The following is a 25,912-nucleotide window of genomic DNA, read 5'->3' on the forward strand; positions in this document are numbered from 1 at the left end:
TTATAGATATCTATTGTGTCTTGTTGTGTATAATGATATCCATTGTTGAAATGTGGGTATGACTATTATTGTATATTCCTCCCTTTAATTATTTCATTTTTGCTACAGTTTAAGCTGCCCTTAGGTCCATAAATGTTTATAATCTTAAAATTTTCCTGATGGAGGGTTTGTTGCATGTCTTTTATAGTTTCCTTCTATCTTTGAATTCTCCCTTACCCTTTTAGTCTATGTTGGTGTTGTATCTGCTGAAGCACTTCTCTCCAGAAATTTGGGTATCTTCCTTGGATTTTGATAGCGTTCCTCCATTAGACAAAAGTATATTTGTAAATCTTCTCCAGATGGCCCTTTCCCTATTTTTGGCTTCTGCAGAATTGGCTGAGGGCACAGCATTAACTTCCTAGAGGCCCTCTGATTTGGTTGAGAATGTTTCTAAGGCTCACTCTTAATTTTTCCAAAGGTCTTTTTTGGTGATTAAATACTCTGAACTTTGATCTTTCTGAGGTTTTAGCAAAAGCTCATATAGTTACATACTTAGTCTTTTCTGTCTGCCATATTTTCAACTATTTGCTTTCTGCCTTTTAGCTCTTTTTTTTTTTTTAATCTGGAGAGGTTGAAAATTTCAGAATCTTCAGTTCCTTTTTCTGTTTTTGTTGTTTAACATTTCTTCCTTTAATTTGTCACTCTCCCTTTTACTATAAACATCAAGAAGATCCCAGCAACAACCTCCATACTGTTTTTAAATCTCCTTACCCATATAGCTAACTTCATTATTTAAAAATTCTACTTTCCTCCCAACTGCATGAGACAACTTTGCTACGCTTTCTACTCCTGCATAACAAGGGTCTTCTTTCCTTCAGTTTCCTCACTTTCTTTTGGTCCCATATAAGCAACATCACTAAAATCCAGATTTCTACTAACAGTCTTTATAAGGCACTTTAGACTTTCTATGTTATGTTCCTCAAATTTTTTTCAACCTACTGGAAGCTTTCTGCCCAATTCTAAACCATCTCCACATTTTTAAGTATGTGTTTAGGCAATTCCCCTTTTCCCAGTGTCAAAATCTATATTTGTTTTCTAATGCTATTAACAAATTGCCACCATTTTAGCAGATTAAAATAATATCTATATATTGTCCCTGTTTCTATAGGTCAGAAATACGGGCATGGCTGAAATAAAGGTGTCATCTGGGCTGTGCTCTCATCTAGAGCTCAGGGTATTCTTTCCAGCTCATTTAAGTTGTTGGCAAAATCCAGTTCCTTTTAGTTATTAAACTGAGGGGCATTTTCTTGCTGGCTATCAACAGGGGTTGTTCTCAGTCCCTGGAAATCATCATCTTCACGTCCCAGCCACATGCTCCTCTCACAGTTCAGCAGTTTACTTCTTCAAAGTGAGCCAGAGAATCTGTTTTGATTACTTTATACTCAACTAGAGGCCTTAAGTATATGTGCAAAATCTCTTCACCTTCCTCATATGATGTGGTGAAATCATGAGAGTGACATTTATCATATTCACAGGACCCACCCATACTCAAGGGGAGGGGCTTATGCAAGGGTGTGGGCCTTTGTCATTCCCAAATTCTATCAGTGTAATAACAAGATAATTTGAACATTCATAACAATTGATGAGGTTGGGTCCCTCTTCGTATTTACTAACCATTTGAATTTCGTTTGGTAACATGGTTGTTCACCTTTACTTCTCAATTTTATATTACTTTTTCATAATAATGTTCTGTATTTACTTTAACTAACATAAACTGCATAATTTTATAGTGAATGGCACAGATCTTGTTTGTCACAGTAGATGAGTTTTTACATAGTACACACCCATGAAACCACTGCCCAAATAAAAATAGAACATTTCAAGCACCTCAGCAGACCCTCTTACGTCCTCTTCAAGACAAACCACTCCCTCAAAAGGTAGTTCTATTGCTTTAGAATAATTTTGCATGTTGTTGAACTTTACATAAATGGAATCCTATGGTTTATACGAGTCTGTGTTTATCTCTGAGATTCATCTATGTTGCTGTTTGGATCACTTCTTAGTGGTAGTATCCTACTGCATATTTGTCTCTTTATTCTACTATTTTCTATGTTTTTATTTCAACTGGACATATACATTATTTTCTTTTTAGTGTTAGCATTTGCCTAAAGGTTTAATTTGTGAGCTTTCATTTCTTTTAAGGTTCATTTGTTAATGACTTTCATATGTAAGAATGAATTTAAGGAAAATATTGTTAGACTCAAATACTCTATTGTCATTGAGAATTTAAGGTAATTTACATTGAAAATGTATTGCCTATATAAATCTTTTCCATTAGGGGTATACATCTGTCTTGGCAAATGATACCTTCACGCTTGAATTTAGAGAACTTTATGATAATCCATGCAAATATGTTACAAATAAAATATGAAATAAAAGCAAATATTAATGTGAAAAAGAGTAGCATTTTAAATTTAAGAAAAATATTTGAGAAAATAAAAATTACAACTTTTCTATTACTATTGTAAAATATAAGATGTTATTTTAGTTATCATTCAAATTACTAATTATCAAACTGGAAAATGCATTAAAATGTTATTTAAATATTTTACTACCAAATAAGAAGTGAGTCCAGAATGCATTAAAAGGAATTTAGCATAAGATTGCTCATATTTGCAAATTTTAGGATATTCTGAAAATCCTTCCATAAAACTCAACATAAGGTCTCTGCCAAGAGCAAAATTTATACTATTTAGTAGACATAACTTTATCAAAATTCTAGTTCAGGGTTTTGTGCTGATGTCTTCTAAGAAAGTGATTTATTCGCTGGCTTTGTTTGTTTGTTTTTTTGTGTGTGTATGGTCTACACAGGAGAAGTGTAATTTTCTAGAATAATCATTTTAAGAAAACCTTCCTTCTCCTATTGATACCCTCAAAGATTACTCCTTCATTCTCAATTTTTAGTCTCTGTCTGCACCTGCTTGTGGGCACGTCTCTTCTCTGCACAAGCCATATGTCTGCAGAAGCAGTCTTCCAACGGCTAGTTCTCAAATAACTAACTTCTTGCTTCTCTGAAAGATTTATGAAGTCAAAATAAAATATAAAATATACACTATTTAATCATAAGGTCCTTAGTAGCTCCATGGAAATGAATTATGGAGACTAAATCCTGGAACTGCACATTTGTCCTTGTGTCTATATACAGGACGTAAAAGTCACTTTTTTCATGGCCAAGACACTATTTATTAGATGCCTTCTGAAATGAGAGGCACCTTAGGGGCATTTTCTCACTAAATCCTGCTGGCTGGATTGGAAATAGACTTTCCAATCTCTATGTATGCATGAGGGGACTGCAATTCACCCAAACACTCAGCAGATCTAATATAAGGCTCCTATCCACACCTTCCATGTTGGTCTCTTTGGATCCTTTCTTCTTTTTTGAAATGGCTTTTCCAAAGCCAACTAAATGAAGACTTATTATACTTGTAATATATACAGATAAGTACACTAACTAATTAACTACATCTAGAAATCTCACATCAATCAGAATAGACCTGGAGAATTTATTAAAACATAGATACTGGGCTCCATCCCTAAAGTTGCTGATTCAGCAAATCTAGGATGAATTCTGAGAAACCTACATTTCCTATGAGTTCCCAGGTGAGGTTGATGCTGCTGGTCTGGGGACCACACCCTGAGAACCATTGCTATGGTGTGGTAGTAGAAGGAGAATTCTCTTTGGAATCAGAAATTCTGTTCTATGCTTTCTTTTCATTGCTTTTTAGCAATGCACTAGACAAGTTATTTGCTTGCCAACCCTCAAGTATCTGGAAGTTTGGCTAGTTGATTTCTAAGACTGTTGCAGTCCTAGCACTCTATATCTATGCTACTTGCCTGAACTAGACTAAAACTGGCCCCACTTGGGTACTAGCTCTAGTGCATAGCACTTGACTAGCCTTGATTCCAACATAAACACCTCTGGAAGCCTTGCTCAGGTTCCCTGAGCAGTTATTCACCCTCTCCTGCATGTTCCTGTAACACCCAGTATGTGTTCATTTCATAGGTTTGAACATGGTTATTTCTTGTTGCTTATTTACCTAGTTTTTGCTTTCTTTCAATAGATTCAGCATTTTAATGTATAATAAATTCTCAGCACTGAGCCCTTAACATTGCTCAGAAATCTAGTCATGTTTCCAAGTCAATGTTCTCTCTAACTCAGGGTCAAGTCAGCTTCCAATGCCCCACTTTTCATATCTCTGACTCCTGTTTTTCCTCTCACATTCATTGAATGACACTCCTTCTTGCTTCATGGAGAAAATATGAATAAATGGACAAAAACCTACATCTACCTCCCAGCCCCAAACCTATCTCATCCTCCTGTCCATGTTACCTTACCTATTCTCTGCCACAGGGGACAGCAGAACCCTCTTCCCATTGAGACTGATTTATTTGCCCATGATGTATCTCCTCCCATATTCTAAGTAATAATTTCTTATTCTGGATTTTCAACTTTTCCCCATCCCCTGGATTTCTTCCATTAGAATTTAAGCATGCTCATGGCTCTTTTGGAAAAACCGAGTTAAACCTTCCCTCGAAACCACTTCCATTTCACATACCTCCCTCTCCCTTCAACTTCAACTTTCTTTCTTAAAAGAGGGTCAAGATGTACTTTCTGACTTTTTTCATCTCTTATTTGTGTCTCAGTTCACTCAGATATGTCTTATTCTCCCATCATTTCACTGAGAAGGCCATTAAATTACTAATTTCATGGGGCATCATACTAAATCTGTAAGCAGTATCCAACTCTGCCTTTTTGGAGAAAATGCTTTTTCTTCGGACTCTCTGACATCATGTTTATTTTTCCTCTTGACTCTGAGTGCTTCTTCTCAGTCTGTTATCAGTTCACCTTCTTCAGTACAGCCCTTTGTGTTAGAGTACCTTAAAACCCAGCCAGTCCTATGCCTTCTTCTCTCCTTACTCTATACTTTTCCCATGAACCATTTTGTACCTGGTCATGGCTGCTGACATTCACATGTGTACAGCCAGCCTAGGCCACTTCTGTTGACTGCAACTGACTACTTAGCAACTCTATTCAGTTGCCTCCCAGGTACCTCTATCCCAACATGTTAAAGCCCAACTCATGACATTCACCTAGAAACCTTTCCCTTGTTCTTAGTCTTTAGAGAATTTCTTCACTACTCCTCTCTAGCTACCTAATTTATAAGCAAGAACATCAGAGTTGATTTGTGCCCTTTACCCTTTACCCTCCATATGTGATCACTACAAAACTCCATCAATTCATTCTCCACACTGTAGCTATACTCTTCCTTTAAAAATAGGTATTGATCGTGTTATTTCCACTTAAAAACATTGAATCATTTCCCATTTTTCTTAGAACGAAGAGCCCAATTCTCCCTATAGACTCCTAAGACAACAGATAATCTGGGTCCTGTTTACCACCTCTCCATACTGCAGTCAGACTGGACTCCTTTCTGTTTTTAGAATATAATAAGCTCTTGCTAGCCTGGAACCTTCACAATAGCTCCTGCCCTGCCTGGAATGCTCTCTCTCCCCTTTCTGGCTTCTCCGAGCTATCTCTCCTCTTTCCATGCATTGTTTAAGTATCCCCTCTGCACTTCCCAGATCAGGATAGATATCTTCCTTATAGATATGTGCTCATGGCACCCTCTCTGTATTCTTCACAGCACCTGTAACAGATTGCATTTAAATAACTAACTGTACTTCTTGAACATCAGTACCCTCTAAAAGAATCTAAGACCAAGAGAGCAGAGCCTGGGGCCATCTTATTTTTGTTGCCATGCTCTAGCACCTCATGCAGTGCCTTTTCATAGGAGACATCTACATCTAATCTTTTTCTTTTTTTTTTTCATGGGCAGGCACCAGGAATTGAACTTGGGTCTCCAGCTCAGCAGGTGAAAACTCTGCCTGCTGAGACACCGTGGCCCGCCTGAGGCATTTATATTTAATACCTATTTCTTGCCTGCCTGGCTACCTGGCCAGATAATAGGTTGGTGTACCTGTGGCCATGAATGCACAGGCAGCTGATGATCCCCTAGCCCCACCTATGCTCACCTTCAGGCCTTCCCATATCCATTGGTCCTTGCAGATGTCTAGTCTTGGGAGTAACAGATCATAAGCCCTATCTGCTGATAGAATGAACAGCTTAAAAGTGCCAACCCAAATGATGGATCTTGGACCTTCCTGCCAGATAATCTCATGGTATAGTTTTAAGAGAAGTCACCTTCTAAAAGAGGATTTAAACATTGCCAGTGTGCTGATTAAAATGGCAGATGCTTTGGTCCAGCTTCCCCTAATTTGAATTTAACAGACTTAGGTTTATATATTTTTTAACAGACACCCCAAGTACCCCGATTTACATGGTCTGTGGTTACAACTTTGAAAAACACCCTAGCTGAGTCTCTTCAACCTCAAAATTTCACATAAAAGATCACAAATCCGCCTAATATTCAGTGAGTTTGGGAAACATGCCTGTTTTTGCTATGTAAAGTTTTGTCGTGACTTTTACTTTTTTTAAGAAGCTTTATTCCTCATATGAAATCTGAGGTTGCATTTAAATTCTCAGTTCTATGATTTGTCACTACCACTTTTCATAAAATCCTTTTCCTTTTTTTTTCTCCCACAATTTAATCCTCCGTATTTCACTCCTAATTGCTAGTTATTCTGGTGATGGAAAGCAATTTCAGCAGTGATGAATTTGAAGGGTTTGCAGCCACTCGTTGCTTTTTAAGACAATCCTATTTGCACAGCCCATCCTGTGCTGGGCTGCCATAATTCTTTGCCTCTTCAAAGAGCTGCTCCAAATTCCGCATTTGTCTCCCAGGTCTAACCATGGTGTTAAACCCGGAGTGCTATCTTTTCTTCTTTGTCTGCTTTTCCTCAAACTTCAAAAACAACTTTCCTTGCAAGCAAGGTTGGGAGGGAGCTTGACTACTGCCAATTATATATACATGCCAAAGAAGGTTTGCTTTGCACGTTAGCTAAAAACAGCAGAGAGCTAACAGCAGGGTGTTTTGCAGAGATCGGTCTGCCAAATAAAATGGAATTGAAATATACTTGGGCAGGATAAATGGTGGTGGCAGGTGCCAGTAAGCAGCAACTTCTGTCAGGGGCAGTGGGAAACCATCATTATTGCAGCCATGCAGATCAGGTTGCCAAAGAAAGCTTCTGAAGTTGGTGACGAATAGTTTGAATTCTTATTGCTTGAATTGGAATATCATTTTCATGATATCTGACAAGGGATGTGGTTCACTCATTTTAAGCATAGTCCTTGTTTCAAAGGTAAATAATGAAACAACTTGGATAATTCAGAGACGAGTGGCTCTGGGTAATATTTACTAACTTGCATCTCTCAATAGTGTTTTTTAAAAAAGCTCTATATGTGACCTTGAGGGCTTTTTCAATCCCACTTCAACACACACTTCAGTGCTGGAGGCAAAGAGAGTTAAGAAGGATATCCTAAACTGGCTACCCCAGTTGCATCTTCCTCCCCAAACCCCAAGTCTCATTTCCTCTTCTGTTAGAGATAGATATGCCATTGAAGGCTTTGGGATATCATGAGCATCTGAATCCCTTTCTCTTGAGACCATGTTACAATACCATAGATTTGCTCATCATCTACTTCAAGTTTGTTGTTTTTGCTCTGATTGAGAATCAATATTGAAATAAGCCACTTTTAATGGTTTAAAGATTGCTGTTGAGTGAGGCCCACTAGACCGATTCTTTGAAGCTCTTGAAGGAATCAAAAGGAATTGGAAGAAATGCATAAGTAGTAACAACTTTTCGAGTAGAGGAAGACTATACTTAAAGGAGAGAGAAGGCTCCACCTAGTGAGGTGAGAAAGATGAGGATCCAGAATATCTATTCATCCATTCACTCATTCAGCAGCCATTATTGAGAATCTTTTTTGTTCTGGGGAGTGTGCTTAAGGGTGGAGATAGAAAAGATGAATTGAACGCTGCACGTAGCCACAAACACTTCTCGAACTGTGAAGAAGACAATGTGTAGAAGTTTCAGTGAGGAGATGAACATGGTCCTAAGTCCCAGGGTAGGATTTGGTTGTAAGGAGGTTTTTCCCCTCTTATCACTATATTTATTGACCCTAACTATGTGGTAGATGCCATCTTAAGAGCTTCTACTTGCATTATCATTAATAACTTTTCCCTAAAGGAACTGTTCAAGGAAGATTTCAAACATGAGTTTCTCTAACAAGAGAGGCAGAACACTTAGCCACTGTGCACCCTGCTTCCCAAATGTGATGACAACAGGAACCTCAGAACCACATCCAGTGGTTTGGAAACCCATGTGCCAGAGGCCATTGAGAGGTTGTAGAAGGACCTGCCTTCAGTAGCATTTAAGAGAAAACCAAAACTCAGAGTTTAAGTTAGCTGTTCAGATAATAGAAGCAGTCTGTGTAAAGTTGGGGCTGCATCCTGATTTCCTGAGTGTCAAGTCACTGTCTTTTCAAGGCAAATTTAATCTAAGTGGATTCAGCAACCTTTAGATTGTTAAAAAAAATGTAGCTGGATGTGAAAGATGACCCTTTTCCAAAGTGAAATCCTAATTAGATGCTTTTAACATTCTGGCTATCACAATTATAGTGATTTTAAAAGAACTGAATCAGTGCTACATCAGTGTACAGCAATTGAAAACATTGGTAGTATGACATGTTGAAAATTGCTTTTTTCTGGCTTTTAAAAAATGTATGTATAAGAAAAGCAGTTTGCAGTCAGGTATTATAACAATCAAAGGGAAAAAGTGTTGTAGAGTTGGGTAAAATATAGTAGTGAAATTATCAAGAAACGATTTAGATATAATGTCTGCTTATTAGCACCTTTTTAAAAAAAGAATTAAGCTTAATCAGTATTGATTTTGCTCTTTAAAATAATATCTAAATAAGGTTACAGTAACATAGCATGGCTTTAAGTATTTGTATGTGTCTGTATTACCATGATTAATATTTTGTCCCAGTTTTAAAAAAATATTTTTAATGAGAAGCATCCACACACATGTAGTCCAACCATATTATACAATCAGTGGCTCACAATATCATCACATGGTTGGTATTCTTCACCATGATCATTTTTAGAAAATTTGCATGACTCCAGAAAAAGAAATAAAAGGAAAAGAAAAAGAACTCATGCATCCCATAACCCTTAACCCTCCCTCTCATTGACCCACAGTATTTCAATCTATCCAATTTCTAGCCTTTATTTCCCCCTATTATTTGCTTACCTTTTATCCTTATATGTATATATTTTTTAACTTATCTTTCCATACCCTGGATAAAAGTAACATCAGACACAAGGTTTTCCTAAACACACAGTCACATTGTAAAACCTATATAGTTAGACAGTCTTCTTCAAGAATCAAGGCTACTGGAACACAGCTCAAAAGTTTCAGGTACGTCCCTCTACTCACTCCAACACACCATAAAGTGAAAAGGGATATCTATGTAATGCATAAGAATAACCTCCAGAATAACTTCTTGACTTTGTTTGGAATCTCTCAGCCACCGAGGCTTTATTTTGTCTCATTTCTGTCTTCCCCCTATTGGTCAAGAAAGCTTTCTCCTTCCCATGATGTCAGGTCCCAGCTCATCCCTGGAAGTTAGGTCCCAAATTGCCAGGAAGATTTACTCACCTGGGAGTCATGCCCCACATAGAGGGGAGGGCAGTGAGTTCACCTGCCCACTTGACTTAGAAAGAGAGAGGCCATATCTGAGCATCAGAAGAGGTTCTCTGAGATGACTCTTAGGCATAATTATCAGTAGGCTTAGCCTCTCCTTTGCAGGGATACACTTCATAGGGGCAAGCCCCAGGATTAAGGACTCAGGCTATTGAGTTGGTTGTCCCCACTACTTGTGAGACTATCAGTAATTCCCAAGATGGGGAAGTTGAATATTTCCTCCTTTCTCCCCTGTCCCCCAAGAGGACTTTGCAAAACTTTTTTATTCTCTGCCCAAATTACTCTGGTATTTATTGGGGCATTACAATAACCTATACAAACCAACAAGATCTCATGCCCTATTTCAGATTCCATGTAATTATGGTGTTCAAGTAAACTGGCTATACAAGTTAAATTAAATAATATGCTACTCAAAATATAAATTCTGCACTAAATAAACATCTCTCTTTGGTGTTGCACAGAGATTGAAGTTTGAAAACCTGGACTATGTCATCTTTTATCCAGTATTCTGATTTACCTTAGTCCTATGTACAGAATAGGTACATCTGTTTCTCCACATTTTCTCTAGCACTTGTTTCCCTTTGTTCATTTTTAAACAATTTTATTCACACATCATACAATCCAACCTATGTAAATAGACATGTCTTTGTCTGCATAATCTATATGAAGACATTTCTTTTCATCTGCAAAGAATTTTCCTCCCTCCACTTTCACTCCCTTCCCTTCCCTAAATAATATTTGATTTTGTTGGTTTTCTTCTTGGGAAATATGAATGGTTTGAATAGAACAGTTTATTCAAGATTTGCTTAAAGGTTGTACAATTATAGATTTTACCAGGACAAAGATTGAAGACTATCTCATCTAAGTCTTTTGTTTTATAAATGGGGAAACAGAGGGGAAATTACCTGTTCAACACATACAGCATGTTTCTGGCATAGTCAGAGCTGGAATTCAGGTATCCTGACTCCTGGTGCTTGATTGTGTGTGGCTTTAGACACTTAGAAATATCAAATATACATCTTAAAGGTATCTGCTTATTTCATTCGAGCTATATTCCCCCCAAATTCTGGGACACCGGTAGTGTTCTTCATATGGCACACCTGATCCTATTTCACTGCATTGGTGAGAATAGATTTCCTTTTCCTGCCTGCCATCAATTTTGAAATCCAAGATCATCATTTTGGTGCAATGGAAAATATCTTTAATCCCATTTCCTAGCTAGCTTCGCCCAGGAGTCCCACTTGCTTGAATTTCTGCCATATAACGGTCCCTCTCCCTACCTGCCAACAAATTCCTTTTAATTGTTTGAATCCTTGAGCATTGGTGATTTCCTTGGAGAACTTTCCTTTAACCTATCATTTATATGTATATATAATATATTCCATTGTGTTTGGCTCATATGACTGATATGTTTTATTTACATGTTTGATGCCAGGACCAAGAGCTTCTGGAGAACTTTATTCAACTAGATAATATAAGTCCTACCGTAGTACTTGCAAATAGTGAATGCTCACTATATTTTATTTCCCTAGATTTAATTTATTTCACAACCTCTCCTGAACTTTGTTTCTTTATTCATAAGTGAAAGGTTTGAACTACATTATTTTTAAGATCTATTTCATCTCTAAAGTTCTCTAAAGTGAACACAGATGTATACTGTTTCCATTTTAGGAAATGGTGCTTCATTTCCTGAATAAATATACAGTGTTTAAAAAATGATTATCGAGTACAAGATGAACATTCATTGCAGAAAAAACAAAATTATGAAGACAATTAAAGTAACTGCGATCTTGTCACTGAAATAATTATAAATCTTTAAGTTGATTGAAAAATGTTTATGCCGTCTTAAACTTTTTAACTAAAAAAAAACACTTTCAAAACATTTCCTAAAGTGTAGAAATTATTTCATAGGAGAAAACTTTTTATTGAAAGTATATACGCCAAAATAATCAAAATAATCATTTTCCATTTTACTATTAATGATGACTAATAAATTAAGTTCATTCTGTATGTGTTATTCTGTAACACGCTTTTAAAATCTGATATGAGTGTTTTCCACAATTACATATTTACTATTCCAGCCCCCACCTCTGAACACCTCTTTTCGGATAATGTATGCTGTGGATATTTGGGGTCATAGTCTGTCCCCCACCAATTTTATCGTGTCCTTTCCCATGTTTGTGTATAGACTTTTTTTTTCAAGAAGATGATATCATTTCATCTTTTTCTCAAATGATATCAGTTGCAATAAATCAGACTGCTTTATTTTCTTGCAAAATGTAATAAACATCCTTCAAATAAATGAGAACTCATCTATCCCATTACCTAAAATGGATTGGTATAGTCCACTGTGTGGTTGTATTTCTTCAATTAATTCCCACTTGTTAGAGATTTAATTATTTTCCAACTTCATGCTACTACTTTTATAAGGCATAACAAACCACTCTGTTTTATATATTTGATGGATTTCTATTTTTTATATTACAATGTAACCCTTGAGTTAGAATTAAGTAGATCAGAGCTTATCCACATTTGTTTCTCACAGAAAGATTGAACAGAACTACTTTCTCATCAGCATTAGGAAGGAGCCCATTTCCTTAAACCTTCCATAATGTTAGGTATTAAAATTGTTTTTAGGGTGGACCACGGCGGCTCGGCAGGCAGGATTCTCGCCTGCCATGCCAGAGACCCAGGTTTGATTCCCAGTGCCTGCCTATGCAAAATAAATAAATTAATTAAATAATTAAAAAATTATTTTTAAGCTTTATCAGATAGATGAACTCTTTGATAGAGTTGAAAAGCCAAATCTTTTTGTTGCTTTATGTTACCAATATTCGTATGTTTGTTATTTTGTAGTTTTTCAATTACATATGTATGAGTGCTGTCTACCCATTTATCTTTCAGGATGTTCATCTTTTTTATTGGCTTGAAAGAATTACTTTACTTTAAAAATCTTTAAGGAAATTTGGATGAACTCAGTAATGTGGAGATCATATTCTGGGGTGCATGCTGAGCCCTTGACATTTTAAGTTGTTCCATGCTAGGTGTTAATGTGTGAATAATTGTAGCCACCTGATCAAAAAAAAAAAAAAAACTTTGGACTTTTTTCCTAAGCAATTTGGTGGTCAGAGTAAATGAGAAAGCATAATTATAGATGTAATTGGAGTCCTTGAATATAATTGCACTCATAAGTCAAATAAGACAATTCATAACAATTTGGTCCAGCATTTTAATTTTGTCTGTTAAATTATTCATGTGAATACTTTTATGTGTTTAGCCATGAATATTTGATTGGCAGTTGATTCATAACCATAAACCATCTTAGTACTTTATGGAAAGAGTTTATTCTTCTTAACATGAAAAGCACCTTTCCTCATGGCCTAATGAGGTTGTCTGATTAACATTTTTTACTGAGACTGAAGGTCAATGTTATACCGTTCTTGTAGTTTAATAAATTTAGTAATAATAATCCTCATTAACTATAAAGAAAATATTATAAGTCTTTATTTTACAACCAAGGGCATGCTATTCAGAGAGGTTAAGTAGTTTTCCAGAAGGCACATAGCATGTTGGTGGCTGACATACACTGTATTTACATCTCAGTTAATCCAGATTAAAAGGCTGAACTTTTCCCATTCCACAGTAACTCTCATGGTGGTGCTCTTTGAGCAAAGCCAGTGAGCCCAAAAACTACCATGTAGTCATGCCCTGTTTCCATTTTTGTATCACCTCATTATATAGATAAAAACCTAATCTCTATTACACACACAGACGATTACAGTCATAGTTTGTAAAAAAAGCTAAGTGTGTGTAGTGAAATGCAACAGTGAAAAGATGATACTTAAAGACTCATTCACGGGTGACTCCTGGTAGGCGGTGTGACCACAGACATGGTGGAAGCATAAGCCATATGACATACTTTTCAATTCCTCTTGAACCTAAATAGAGTAAGGCAATCTGCTGTGCCAGAGAAAGGGTGCTCCAGCTAAAGGTAGTGAAGAAATCATGCCATTATCTCAGTCATTGCTTTTGGAAATCCAGTAGGTGGGAACAAACAACATAAATTTGTTAGCTTCAGTTAGTTAATTCCTCTAATTATCCTAATAGATCTGCATATGTAATCTTATGAATTGATGTATCCAGCATTATAATCTCATAAAATTAGCAAGAAGAATATGCACACACACACACATACAGGGAGGACCAAATTAGTTCAATAATATACCCTCTCTAACACTAAAATCTCTCTATATGCTGAATTATTAACTGCTTTGTCAGAAACATACATGACTCATCATTGGTGACATATTGAACAGCTGGTCCCATAACCCAACTTGTACATCAGAATCTCATAGGGAAGTTATTAAAAACACATATTTTTGTCTCCAAGTTCTTGGAGATCCTGAATCTGCCTGAGATGGGAATGGGAACCTGCATTTTTAAAAAGTTTCCCCAGGTGGATTAGATATGTAGCCTGGTTCAGAAACCACTGCTCTAATCACTTAACCCCTCACCCTCATTAGAGGTCTACTTATTATGCAATAATCTTGTAATACCTGGATTTAGGAATATCAACCGATTTAAAATCTGTACTTCTTACACCAGTAGTCAGGTGCTTTGTGACTTGATTTCTGACCATGTTTAATTTCATCTCCTGCCACTTGCTGCTCCTTTCCCACAGAGAATTATTCTCTGCTCTCATCCCACAAAGAATTATTCACAGAATGTATCATGCTCATTTATATCTCATGCTTTGTTCTTTACAATATCTGCATTTTCTTGTCTTCCTGCAAACTCCTAATGAATCTTAAGGATTCTACCTTAATGTCCTCAGTGCTAAGACAGTTTTCTGACTTTCTTCATAAAGATCCCAAGGACGGGAATTTGGTCCCAATTCTTCAAGCTATGCCTACTTCTTGTAGACTACCTAATGGCATTGTATTGGGTTGTTTTTATTTACATGTTTATCTCTACCCTTAGATTGCCTCTTTTGAGGACAGAAACAATGGAGTCCAGCACTTGCCATGTGGTGGGTGTTTGGTAAATAGCTGACAAATGAAGGCAGTTCTTTGAGATAGGTGCTTTTATTCCCAACCTTACCTTTAAAGCTCTGTCTGCAATGCTATTACAAATAATTTATCTTTCAAAATGGTACAGTTTCTTCAAAAATGTTTTCTTTATGTTCTTCAAACTTGGACTCTGCTCTTCTCTTAACTGCATTTCAGTTTGATATTTGCAGGCTGTACAATCCAATTTGATACATCTGTTCTTCTAGGAGTCCACTTTTCTTTCAATATATTTTATATTGGATTTTCTGGGGTACTTTAGAGGGAAGCACAAGGAAAAACTATTGATAAAGCAGATCAATCAAGCTGTGTGCCTCCCTTCAGATGTAATTGAAGACTGTCCTCCTTGCATCTGCCTCCCACACCCCCTTTTTTAAAAATAATTTTCTTAAAGCCTTTTATTCTTTTTTTATTTTTATTTGTTTTGCATGGGCAGGCTCTGGGAATTGAACCTGGGTCTCCAGCATGGCAGGCAAGAACTCTGCCACTGTGCCACCATTGCACCACCGCTGCCTCTCCTTTTGGTCCTCATTTTTTTTTTTTGTCACCTTGTACATTAAAAAGTTGCTTTCACCAGCTTTATTTGCAATTTTTTTTGTCACCTTGTTGTACATTTAAAAGTTGCTTTCACTAGCTTTATTTGCAACATTGGTCTAAACTTGAACAGGTTTCTAGAGACTTTTTATGGAGTCACCAAATTGTCTCCCATTGTGATCTATTGATTCATACTACACAACTTACAATTTACTTTTGAATTTCACTTTGTAGGCTCTGTGATTGCTGAGAGTTGTTTGAAATTTGCCAGGTGCTCATGGGAGTAGGGAAGCGGGACTGAATACAGAGACCTTCTGGGCTAAAGGGCGTCTGCAGACAGAAGCCCTGGAGCAGAGCGAGGCTGCGTAGGGTTCTCTTTCCCAGGATGCCCTCAGCTTGGAAGAGAAGGCTGCACAGTGTAGGAGAGGCTGGGGGTGGTAGAAGACAGGACAGGCATCTGGTATGGTTCTCTACAAATCCAACCCAGCCGTAACCCTGGGCTTTCTCGGGAGGAAACGTGGGTTAAGAACGTAGAGGAAAAGAACGATGAGAAGAACAGAGGGAGGCAGGGGCAGAAACTTGAGAAAGACCCCATGTCAAGTCTGAAGGTCGCAGTGGGGAGAACTGCCCTTCTTTTCACCACCTACCTCAAGCCTTGCCTTCAGGGATAGCAGCCCATCTTGTTGGTTTTTGGGCTTTGATATGTTAGAATGTCTCTCTGTCATCTGTCCTTCCTTCTTCGGAAACAAGTTCCCAGTGGAATCCAGTGGAATGGTACTTAGTTCTTGCCATTGGTCTCCATGAGACATCATCACGCATTTCACTTGCAGAATGGGGACACATGAAGTCTCAGATTTGGCCCCTTGGACAGCTGGGGTGCTGTTACTTTCTTTGGAGAGTTAGTGCTAGAGAGATCCTGTGGCTGACTGCATATCCCATGAGGCTACTTAACACCTCCGAATCTCCTTATCACTGCAGATGGCTGTCCCCCACGGCCCCCGCTTCTGCAGGGTGGCCCGCTGCTGCGCTCCCAGATGGTGGCTGTCCTGCACAAGAGGCTGCTCCACACACTGCGCGCCTGGAGGGGCTCCCTGTCGCATCTGCTGCTGCCTCTCCTCTTTGTGGCCTTAGCCATGGGCTTGTTCATGGTGAGGCCTCTGGCTACTGAGTTCCCATCCCTCAAACTCACACCCGGCCACTATGAGAGAGAGGAGTCTTACTTTTTCAGGTAAGAATGATTCCCCCTGCCCCTGCCCACCCTTTTCCTGCAAAATTATGTCAATATAGATGGTGCCTAGCAATAACTTTGATGATTTTAAGAATGTTGGATCAAAATTTCAAATGAACAGTTGCAAGCTGACATGTGACTTTGTGCATGTAGAGGTTTCATTTAGCAGGGATGAACTTGGGGAAGTGCGTGCTCTGTTCATGCCCATGGCTGAGGCTGTAGGACTTGAGAGGCTGGCCTGGCCTTCCACCTGTGCATCGGTGGGCACCTTGAGACCTGGACCATGGCCCTGAGGCATCCTCAGGTAAAAGGGGTCATGGCATCACCTGCTGATATGCAAAGGGCTCAGTGTACACAGGTCCACAGACTCATCAGGAAGAATTATGGCCAGATCAGCTCAAGGATTCAGAATCTTCAGGGATTTCAAAAAGAATATCAGTTGTGCATTTCACAAAACCCTCTACAGATGATTGTGGGACAGCAACCCAGAATCAAGCTTTTCACTCTAAATTGCATCTAGATTATAAACATCCCCTTCAGTTTAGATGCCAATACATTTTGACCAGTCCAGCTTCTGCACCTAAGTGAATCCACACAAGAAGTTCCCTGAGCTTCCTGGGTTGGGGATTTGCAAATGCAGGATGGAAGACCTAAATTTGAAGCCTCAGTTTGACTCACTGCTCTCCAGATTCAGATGTGATTTAAACTCACTGGTCCCACTCATGGGGTGCTGGGCCCTGCTGTGGCTGTGATAAAACCATGGTGACATTGAACACTCACAGTTATACTGCAAGGGCTACTACTGTTCACATTGTGGCAGGGGAATGAGGTTGTGAGAACTCAGGCCTGATTTATGACAGCTCAGGCCATTGGCTACACGTTCTAATTGGTGGACAGATAAGGGACAATATCAGTTCTGCTTTGGTCAAATATGGATTTTTATTAAAATAACAAGCTTGATTAGATAGCCTATAAATGCTAATATTTGGATAACATTTAAAATGATATGTAATTTCTAATTAGATCTAAAAAATACACAAAAAGAAAAGTCACAATAACTATTGTTTGTCTCTTTCTACCCTCATTGAAGGCATTTTTCTTCTCTTCATGTCTTGACTGGCATAGGATAGCCCTAGGCTAACCTGTCGTAGAAATGCGTGCATCTTCCAACCAGTTCTTCCACAGACTTTCGCTGTCTTCAGGGACATGCATTTTAAATCTATTCTCATCCTTTTATGAAGTTTTGGGAATTAGCATGCCACCGCATAAATTTATGAACTAATGTTTTTATTTTGACCAACTGTTCAAGTTTCTGTCAGTTCCTCAAGTAGGACAGGGCTTTTAAATTAAGAAATGTTTTATGAAGAAAATAATGCAAAATATTGGTAGCCAAAATACGAATCACTTGCATTCCTTCCAGAGATATCCATTGCCAACATATTAAAGTAAAATCTTTCATGTTATATGTATTTTTAATTGTAATGGGTTATTTTTCTAAAAATGAGATCACACTATAATACTGTTCATCGCTTGCTTTTTCAATCAATAATGCACTTTTATTTCTAGCCTTGAAATTCAATGCAACTACATCATCTGCTTTTGATGTCTTTACAGTAGTATGCTGTATAGAGGCATTATAAATTATTTATACAATCTCTATTGTTGGGCCCAGAAAGGCTTTTGTTTTTTAGAATATTTTCTTCACTTTAATAGTCATGCAATTTAAATATCATTGTTTATCTATATTTAGGCAATGGCCCAATTCTTTTCATTATCATAGATTTCTGTCAGAAGTTTGTGAAGCAGCATCAGTATTTACAAGGTGGAGATATTGCCAAATTTTCCTTACAAATGTATGCCGATTTACACCCTCATAAAGTCATTCATTATTTTATACAACATATATTTATTTTTCACTTCCTGTATTCCAGGTACTGTTCTAAGTGATACTTAAACATATGTGAATAAGGCAATACAAACTCCTAGGTTCATTCTTCTGCAAAAGAGAAAACCCATTTCTCCAAGTCCTTACTATTATGCTGATAGTTCAGACCAATTATGTCATTGCTTTATTAGGTAGTTCTTTGATTACTATTGAGGCTGGATATTCCCAGTTATTTTTTGGTTGTTTTTAAGGTCACTTTTTCCACTGATTATATTAAATACCATATATTATAAGTGAATGTCCCACGTGGTTACTTTAATTTTTTCTTCATTCTTCTTCCATTCCTTATCTCCAACTCTTCTTCCTTCTTTTCTGACTCCAGTGTGAATTTCTCTACATGGTATTAATTTCATTGATACCATTTTCAGTTAATTCCAAACAGAAATTCACTTTCTCCATTGCATTTTTAATTCAGTAATTAGACTTTCATCTGAAAGCATTTTTTTCTTGATCTCAGAATATTCATTTTTCATAGAAGTCATGCACTTAAAGTATTTTGAGTCCGAGAATCAGACATCTTTTAATTCTTTCTTCTTTCCCTAAGAGTAACTCTCTGAAAGGGGGATATTTTGTTGTTCTCATTTCTCATAACAGTATCCAGATTATGAACTGAAGGATCCTCATAACGGGGAGCTTTGTTTTCTGATCCTTCTGGAAGGGGTTCTACCTGTAACAGGATACTCGCCAGATTGCACATGTTCTTCTTATAATCTTTTAGTTTCAGACTGAAGAGCAAAGAGCAAGCTTACCTTTTCTTAGTTTTTATCTTGGTAGAATGGTAGTTTAGTTATGAGAAATAAAAGAGGCAAAAGGAAGAAGCTACTGGATAGCCTCCATATTGATGGAAAGTTTTTTGTTTTTCTGAGTTACTTTTCATGTTTGTTTCTACGATAAAACTGTGGGGGAAGAAGGTGATGCTTCCTTTATGGACTGGTGCAACCACTTTTGTTAGGAACTCACCACTTTCTTCTCTCTGCTACATCCTCTTTATTTAGGGTGACCCTGTGTGCTGGTTTGCTCAAAGACAACCCTAAACTATCTGGTAATACATATCAACCATGCCCCTTTTCACTCTCAAAAGTGCCCCAGTTTGGGTGATAAATTATAGGGCCACTCCATCTCTAACAAATCTGAGCACAAGAATGATCCCCAAAGTAACACAGCTCTTCACTCCTCATGACACCCCCTCTCCCATATGCTTCCCATACTTCTTCGCATGTGGTTAAATCCTCACTGCATAACATTTTGAGCCATGCTTATGAGGTTATATGAAGGATTCCCATTACCTTCCCTTAGAGTAACTCCTTGTTAATAAGTGTGTAATCCATACTTGCCTGTAGCATTAAAAAATAATTAGGGGGCGATGCAACCATGGCACAGAGGCAAAATTCTCGCCTGCCATGCGGGAGACCCGGATTCGATTCCTGGAGCCTACCCATACCAATAATAATAATACTAATACTACTACTACTACTACTAATAATAATAATAATGAGGTACTTTAGCCTCATGTTTATCTGGCACATACGTACAAATTTTACCTTGTTAGTGGCTTGACAATTCTCAATATGGCTTCATGTTCCTAAAATTTTAGAGTTGAGAAAAGAAAACTGTGTGCCTAGATTAAATTCATATAGAGTTTCTTGCACAATACACACTTTCATGAATACAAAGGCCGGAGAAAATAAGCTGGAGAGAGTCTCTTTAGCCCACATCTATTTATGAGTGATTTGAGTTGGCAACTTCCCTATAGGACCCAGAGCTTCTTGGGCTTTGTTGAGCCCAGTGGGACTAGGCAGGAAGCTAGGGTGTGACATACATGGAATCACAAAGCCCAGGAAGATGCTTGTCTTGTGACCAAATGCTGTCCCATCACATTGCTTTTTATACAGCTATTATAGAAGAAAGCCAATTGCTAAGTTCTGGCCAGCTGGTTTGTGACTCCTACTTTTGACTTTTCTTTTTATTCTGCATCTACTTCATTTCCAATTGCATTTTAGAGCGCTTCAGAGACTCTCCCTCTTCACTGAGAACTGTAAAACAAAGAAGTGGCAATGGCTTTGATCTAATCCAAAGCAGAGTCAAACAAAACAGATACTATGTTAATTCAACTACCAGTGACTATTTCAACACAGATATCCCATCTTTGCCCTACACACAATCTAAAGGTGATAAAATTCTTGAAGCACTGCTGAAAATTCTTGACTAGCTCCCTACTTCCCATGGGTTGACATCTAAACATTTCCATTTGGCTTTTTGAGTCTTCTGCAGCCTCAACTCCTCCTGCTTTTCACCTTGTTTTGTGTTCTCTGAAGTCCATAATTCTGCACTATGTCTCTATATCTTTCTATGTTTAAGGAAGTGCAGAAATAACTTTATCCTCCTCCTCCTCCTCTACCTCCTCCTCCTCCTCCTCCTCCTCTTCCTCCTTCTCATTTTCCTGTTCTCTACACCAACTAATTTGCCCAGCAAAATAAGAAAGTTTTGGGACTTGGCTCACATGTCCCTTTTCCCAGGGATCCTCAGATGCAGGGTTCTGTAGGAGCCTCTATTGGTACACAGATTTTGCTGTGGATTAATTAATCACTTGAGATTCTTGCTTTCTGAACTACAAGGTGAGTTCTCTTTAAAAATCAAATCTTCTTCATTCCTGTTCCTTTCATTCTTGTCACACTCTCTGGAATTGTTATTTTCATTCAATATTTGTTATTGGATATAAAACCTAGCAATGAAAGTCCTCCAGAAATTAACTTTGACAGGCCTCAACTTAAAAGCAGCAAGCTGACTTTGGGGCCCTTGGAAAGCTAGCTCTTTCTTTAAAGAGAAACGAGTTAAAAAGAGGAGATTCCAAGATCCCATCTTCTGTTCTTACTGAAGAAGATGCTTCTTAAGGCACCACTAAATCCGCTTCATTTGGAAAACACATGATCTTCCTTGAATGTGGACTTCCCACCGGCCCATCGCCTGCTGAGTTCTGCCCCACCACCACACTCTCTCTGCTTTTCTTCACTTAGTCCTCCACCCAGAAAATACCCTGAGAAGAAAAGGTACAGTACACCAAGCCCTGATCACCATAGTTCTTTTATGAGCAGACAGAATGACTGACAGATATATGCAGCCATTTGGTGCTTGTTTATCTGCAACAGAAAATATGGAGAGTGACATGATCGGGTGTAGTTTTAGAACAGTATTTCCCAAGTGGTTGTTTCATGGGGTACTATTCCACAGACATCAATGTGTATGCCACAAGAACAATTTCAGGTTCATATTGGGACTAATTGGGCTACTAAAAAATGCCACATAGGTACTTCTCTGAAAACTTCTTGGAGCTTTTAATATGTTCGGTTGCATTGTGAATATCCAAAAAGAAGATACTGGGTTTTTTTGTTTGTTTGTTTTTGTTCTGATTCTTTGTTTTGGGAACTCAGGTTTAGGACACGTTCATTGGGCTACAGAACTCCCTTTTGTCTGATTACCTGGTTTCAATGTTATATTAAGCATCAGTGAAAGATATATATATAAGCTAGGACTATCCAGTACCCTATATTTTGCTACCCTACTATCCCATCACTCTCTCTCTGGTATAAAAGCATTCTAATTATTTAATTGCCATTAAATCTTTTTAATTGAATTTGCATTGCTAAGTGGCCTTTTTCACTTAATAGTGCATTGCTAAGCTTCATCCAAATAGTTGTGTATCACTGTAGTTCATTTGTTTTGACTTTTGCACAATATTCCATTGTATGAACATACCATGATTTATTCATATCCTCTCTGAATGATGGGCATTAGAAACTGTTTCCAAATTTTTTCTATTGTGAACAGTGCTGCTATGAAAATTCTAGTAAATGTCTCTTGTTTCACATATACAAGAGTATATTTTTGGTGTATCCTGAAGAGTGCAATTGCTGGATTACAGAATATGTGAATATTTTGCTTTAGGAGATAATGCCAAACTGTTTTCCAAACCAGATACAATAGTTTATGTTCTGCTTCTACAAGTGAGTGACTTGTCTTTTCATTTTCTTGAGGAAAATTTTAAGATTGCCAAATACAGAATGCATATAAGGTTTGGAAAGATAGATATTATTAATTTAATTTTAATTTTATTGACTATTCTTTTATTTTTATTGGAATATCCTTGAGGCATTTGGTATATTTGCCTGTTTCTTGATTTATATATACAGTTCATATTCATTATTTTTATTTCAATCCTGTTTTTTAGTTTTAAGGGAATAATTTTCAATGCTCAAATAAAAAAGTATTTACCTTTTTCTAATATTTTTTACTATTAGTGTCTTATTTTTAATATTTATGACATCTGGAGTTCTTTTTTGTTTTTAAATGTGTGGTAGGCATTTTAATTTATTTTTTCCCATATGGATTACCATGTTTTGCATCTTTACTTATTGAGCAATTCCTTCTTTTATACTGATCTGATATGACCCCTCTTCAACACAATATTTCTCTGTTAAGAATCCTTATTTAATTCTGATATTACATATTCCCACATATAATCCTATGAATAAATATAGGTATATATGTGTGTGTATATGTATTAGGAATGTTGTCTAATGACATATGACTGCAACCTGTGCATTAGGACTTAAACTGGGCAAGACGTAATAAATGCTTATATACATATATATATATGTATACCAGCATACAACAGTTTTTTCCTTACCATATATTTCCTGTTTCCTTGATCTACATTAAGGCTTTAGTTGAGATTCGTTTGGAATTTGTGAGTCCTTTTTTTTTTGAAGTGTCTTCCACATAGGAAGCATGTGACTGATACCCAGTGAATCATTCTTTGTCCCCTTCTCTGTGAATGATAATTTGGTCATTATTAACTATTATGGGTGCAGTCCTTTTCACGCAGCTGTTAATAGATGTTAGCCCATTGTCTTTTGCTTTTCAGGCACAATATTTTATTTGGATATATCCATCTGATTGTTTTACCCTTGTAGGCTAAAAAATACCTTTTCCAGTCTTGTAAAATTTTGTCTTTATTATTGGATTATTTTTTCTTCTTGTTAAAACTTCAGAATTGTTTTTTGTTGTTCATTTGTTTTTTGACCAGGGTAATTTCCTTCTATTATTGATCTAATCGTTTTCTCATTCCATTTTCCCTTTCCCTCCTCTACATCTTCTATTAAATATGCATGCTAATGTCTCCTGGATCCATCTTTCAGGTTCCTTATATTTTTCCTTATGGATTTCCTTTCATTTTCTTTAATTGTTTTTCTTTTTGATTGTGGTATTTCTTCTCTATCACTGTTTATATTATACCATACCAGACTCAGGGATAGGAAGGCACTAGCTCCTCCAATTCAGCATTTCCTTGGCCATTTGGGGCCAGGGAGACTAATGGAGGCTTAGGTGAACCTTACTTTGAGCATTCACAGATCTCTGGGGGCCAGCCTTCCCAGGATGTAGCGTTCCTGTTCCTCGCCCCTGCGCTCTTGGCTCCTGGTCTTCATACTGCTTTCATGTCTTGCCTGGTTTACAAGAAAGATGGCCCTCAATCAGCTCTGTTTGTAGGAACTCCCATGGAGTCTAAGATCTCACCTGGAGCCAGATGTTTATCAGGACCAGAAGCTGCTCAACTCAGGAAAGTTAGAAAGATTGAAGTTGGGACAGTGAGGGGGAGAAGAGAGTGCAGGTAGCTCTCTTCCTGGAAGTCCCAGTGTTTCTCAAGGTTGGTTAATGTCCATTTGCATCAAAATCACCAGGAGGCTCACTCAACTATGAAGACTCTTTAGGGTAATTACGAATATGCAATTGTGCAAATAAACTCCCTGGGTCAATCTGGTACACATTGAGGTTTGAAGAAATATTTATTGGGAGAGGGAAGCAGAGACTGTTTCAGTAATCACAATTAAGAAATAATTTTCCACTCCTCTAGTGAGGTAAAGACACATTTGAAATGCTTCTGACATTGAGCTTTACTTTAAAAAATTGCAAAACGAATGAGTGTAACCAAAGAAGAATAGTTTAGGAGTAAGCATTTGAATTTAATGATAACCTTATCGTTTTAAAGTCAGTTTTTTTATTGTTGTTTTTTTAAATCAGTAACCTACAGACCTAACCAAAAAAGTAGTAAAAAGTAAACTACAACTTTTAAACTTGCCCTCAATAAATCTTTAGGAAACTACTTTATGGATCAATGATTTTTCAGAAAAAAAATATTTTAAACTTTCATATTTGTTCTAGGATTAATAGGAGAGCATTCCAGAGTATTTCCAAAGATGCTGCAAATAATGTTTTCCTTTTATACAGGCAACATTTCAGCAGAAAATGTTTTCTCATTTGCTAGAAACTTTAAGGCTGGTTATGCAGCGGGCACACTGTCTACTTAAGAGAAATAATGTTGTTGTAAATTTCAGCAGGTTCCATTATTGTACATTTCTGGCCATATCTTCAAGGAGTCCTATTAAGCTAGTTGTAAACCAACTGAATATTTTAAAGTCTTTATTTTATTAAGTTGCGAAAGATGGTGTTTTCCAAGAAATAATTATTTCTTTCTGGCTCTGGATGCTACACATGTATTTGCCTTCTAAATTTATACATAGTTAGTACCCTAAAAACAAAGTAGTCTTCTGCAGAAATACAAAACTAATTTGGTATAATGAGCTTTGCTTTCTTTTCCATTAAATTTTGTTCCTCTTTGAATGGGAAGAGCTCAAGGAAGACAAAATCTCAGGAAGTAAAATAATTAGAAAGAGGTGAAGGATTCATACTTTTTTCAGTGCATTAGTAAGATCATGATTGGTTTGACAAATTATTTTCAGAAACTGTTGCATTCCAACTACGATCCTAAGCATTGTGCCCTTTTCCCATCATCTGTAATTTCTGTTTTGCTGCTGCAACGAATCTGAGAAGTCTGCAGTTAAAATATGGAGGAGGTGTACATTAGCACCATTGGGCAAAGAAAGGAGACAGAGAGAAGTCAGGGAAGGGCTCACAGGAGAAGAGGCATTAGAGCTAAGACTGAAAACCTGTAGCTGCTTCCACAGGAGTAGTCTGGAAGCTGGACTAGCACTTAGGAGGCACAGGTACGTTCGAAGGCAGATATACAGAATGGGGAAGTTGGTTCCCCAGGACTGTGGGCAAAGTCCTGGGATAGAACATTGGGCAACAAGGCTAGAAAAGTTTGCAGAAGTTGTATTGTGAGGGATTTGAATACTATTTTAAGGTAAGCAGGTAACAAGGAGCCATGGATAAATTTTAAACAGTATAATTATTTATTGTATTTAATGCAAAAGGGAAAATTATACTTGTGGGTGACACCACCTATGGCAGTTATTCTTTGTCCCACAAAGAATCGGAGTGAGAAGAAAAGACCTTTGATATATATAGTCAGAAAGCAATGAAGTCTGTGTCCCAAGGGAGATCCAGAAACTCAAGCTTATTTTTGCTAGCTATTTATTG

At 37.3% G+C, this 25,912-nt stretch overlaps 1 protein-coding gene across 1 annotated transcript in view; it reads left to right on the top strand.

The window, feature by feature from the left end:
* The window catches only part of ABCA13 (ATP binding cassette subfamily A member 13), a 442,652-nt gene that overhangs the window by 272,423 nt on the left and 144,317 nt on the right, over window positions 1-25,912 (top strand). Inside the window, 1 exon segment of the mRNA XM_077118896.1 lies at window positions 16,284-16,533. Coding sequence (XP_076975011.1) covers window positions 16,284-16,533 — 250 coding nt within the window.

The sequence above is a fragment of the Tamandua tetradactyla genome, chromosome 1 (assembly GCF_023851605.1).
Source record: "Tamandua tetradactyla isolate mTamTet1 chromosome 1, mTamTet1.pri, whole genome shotgun sequence".
Lineage (NCBI taxonomy): Eukaryota > Metazoa > Chordata > Mammalia > Pilosa > Myrmecophagidae > Tamandua > Tamandua tetradactyla.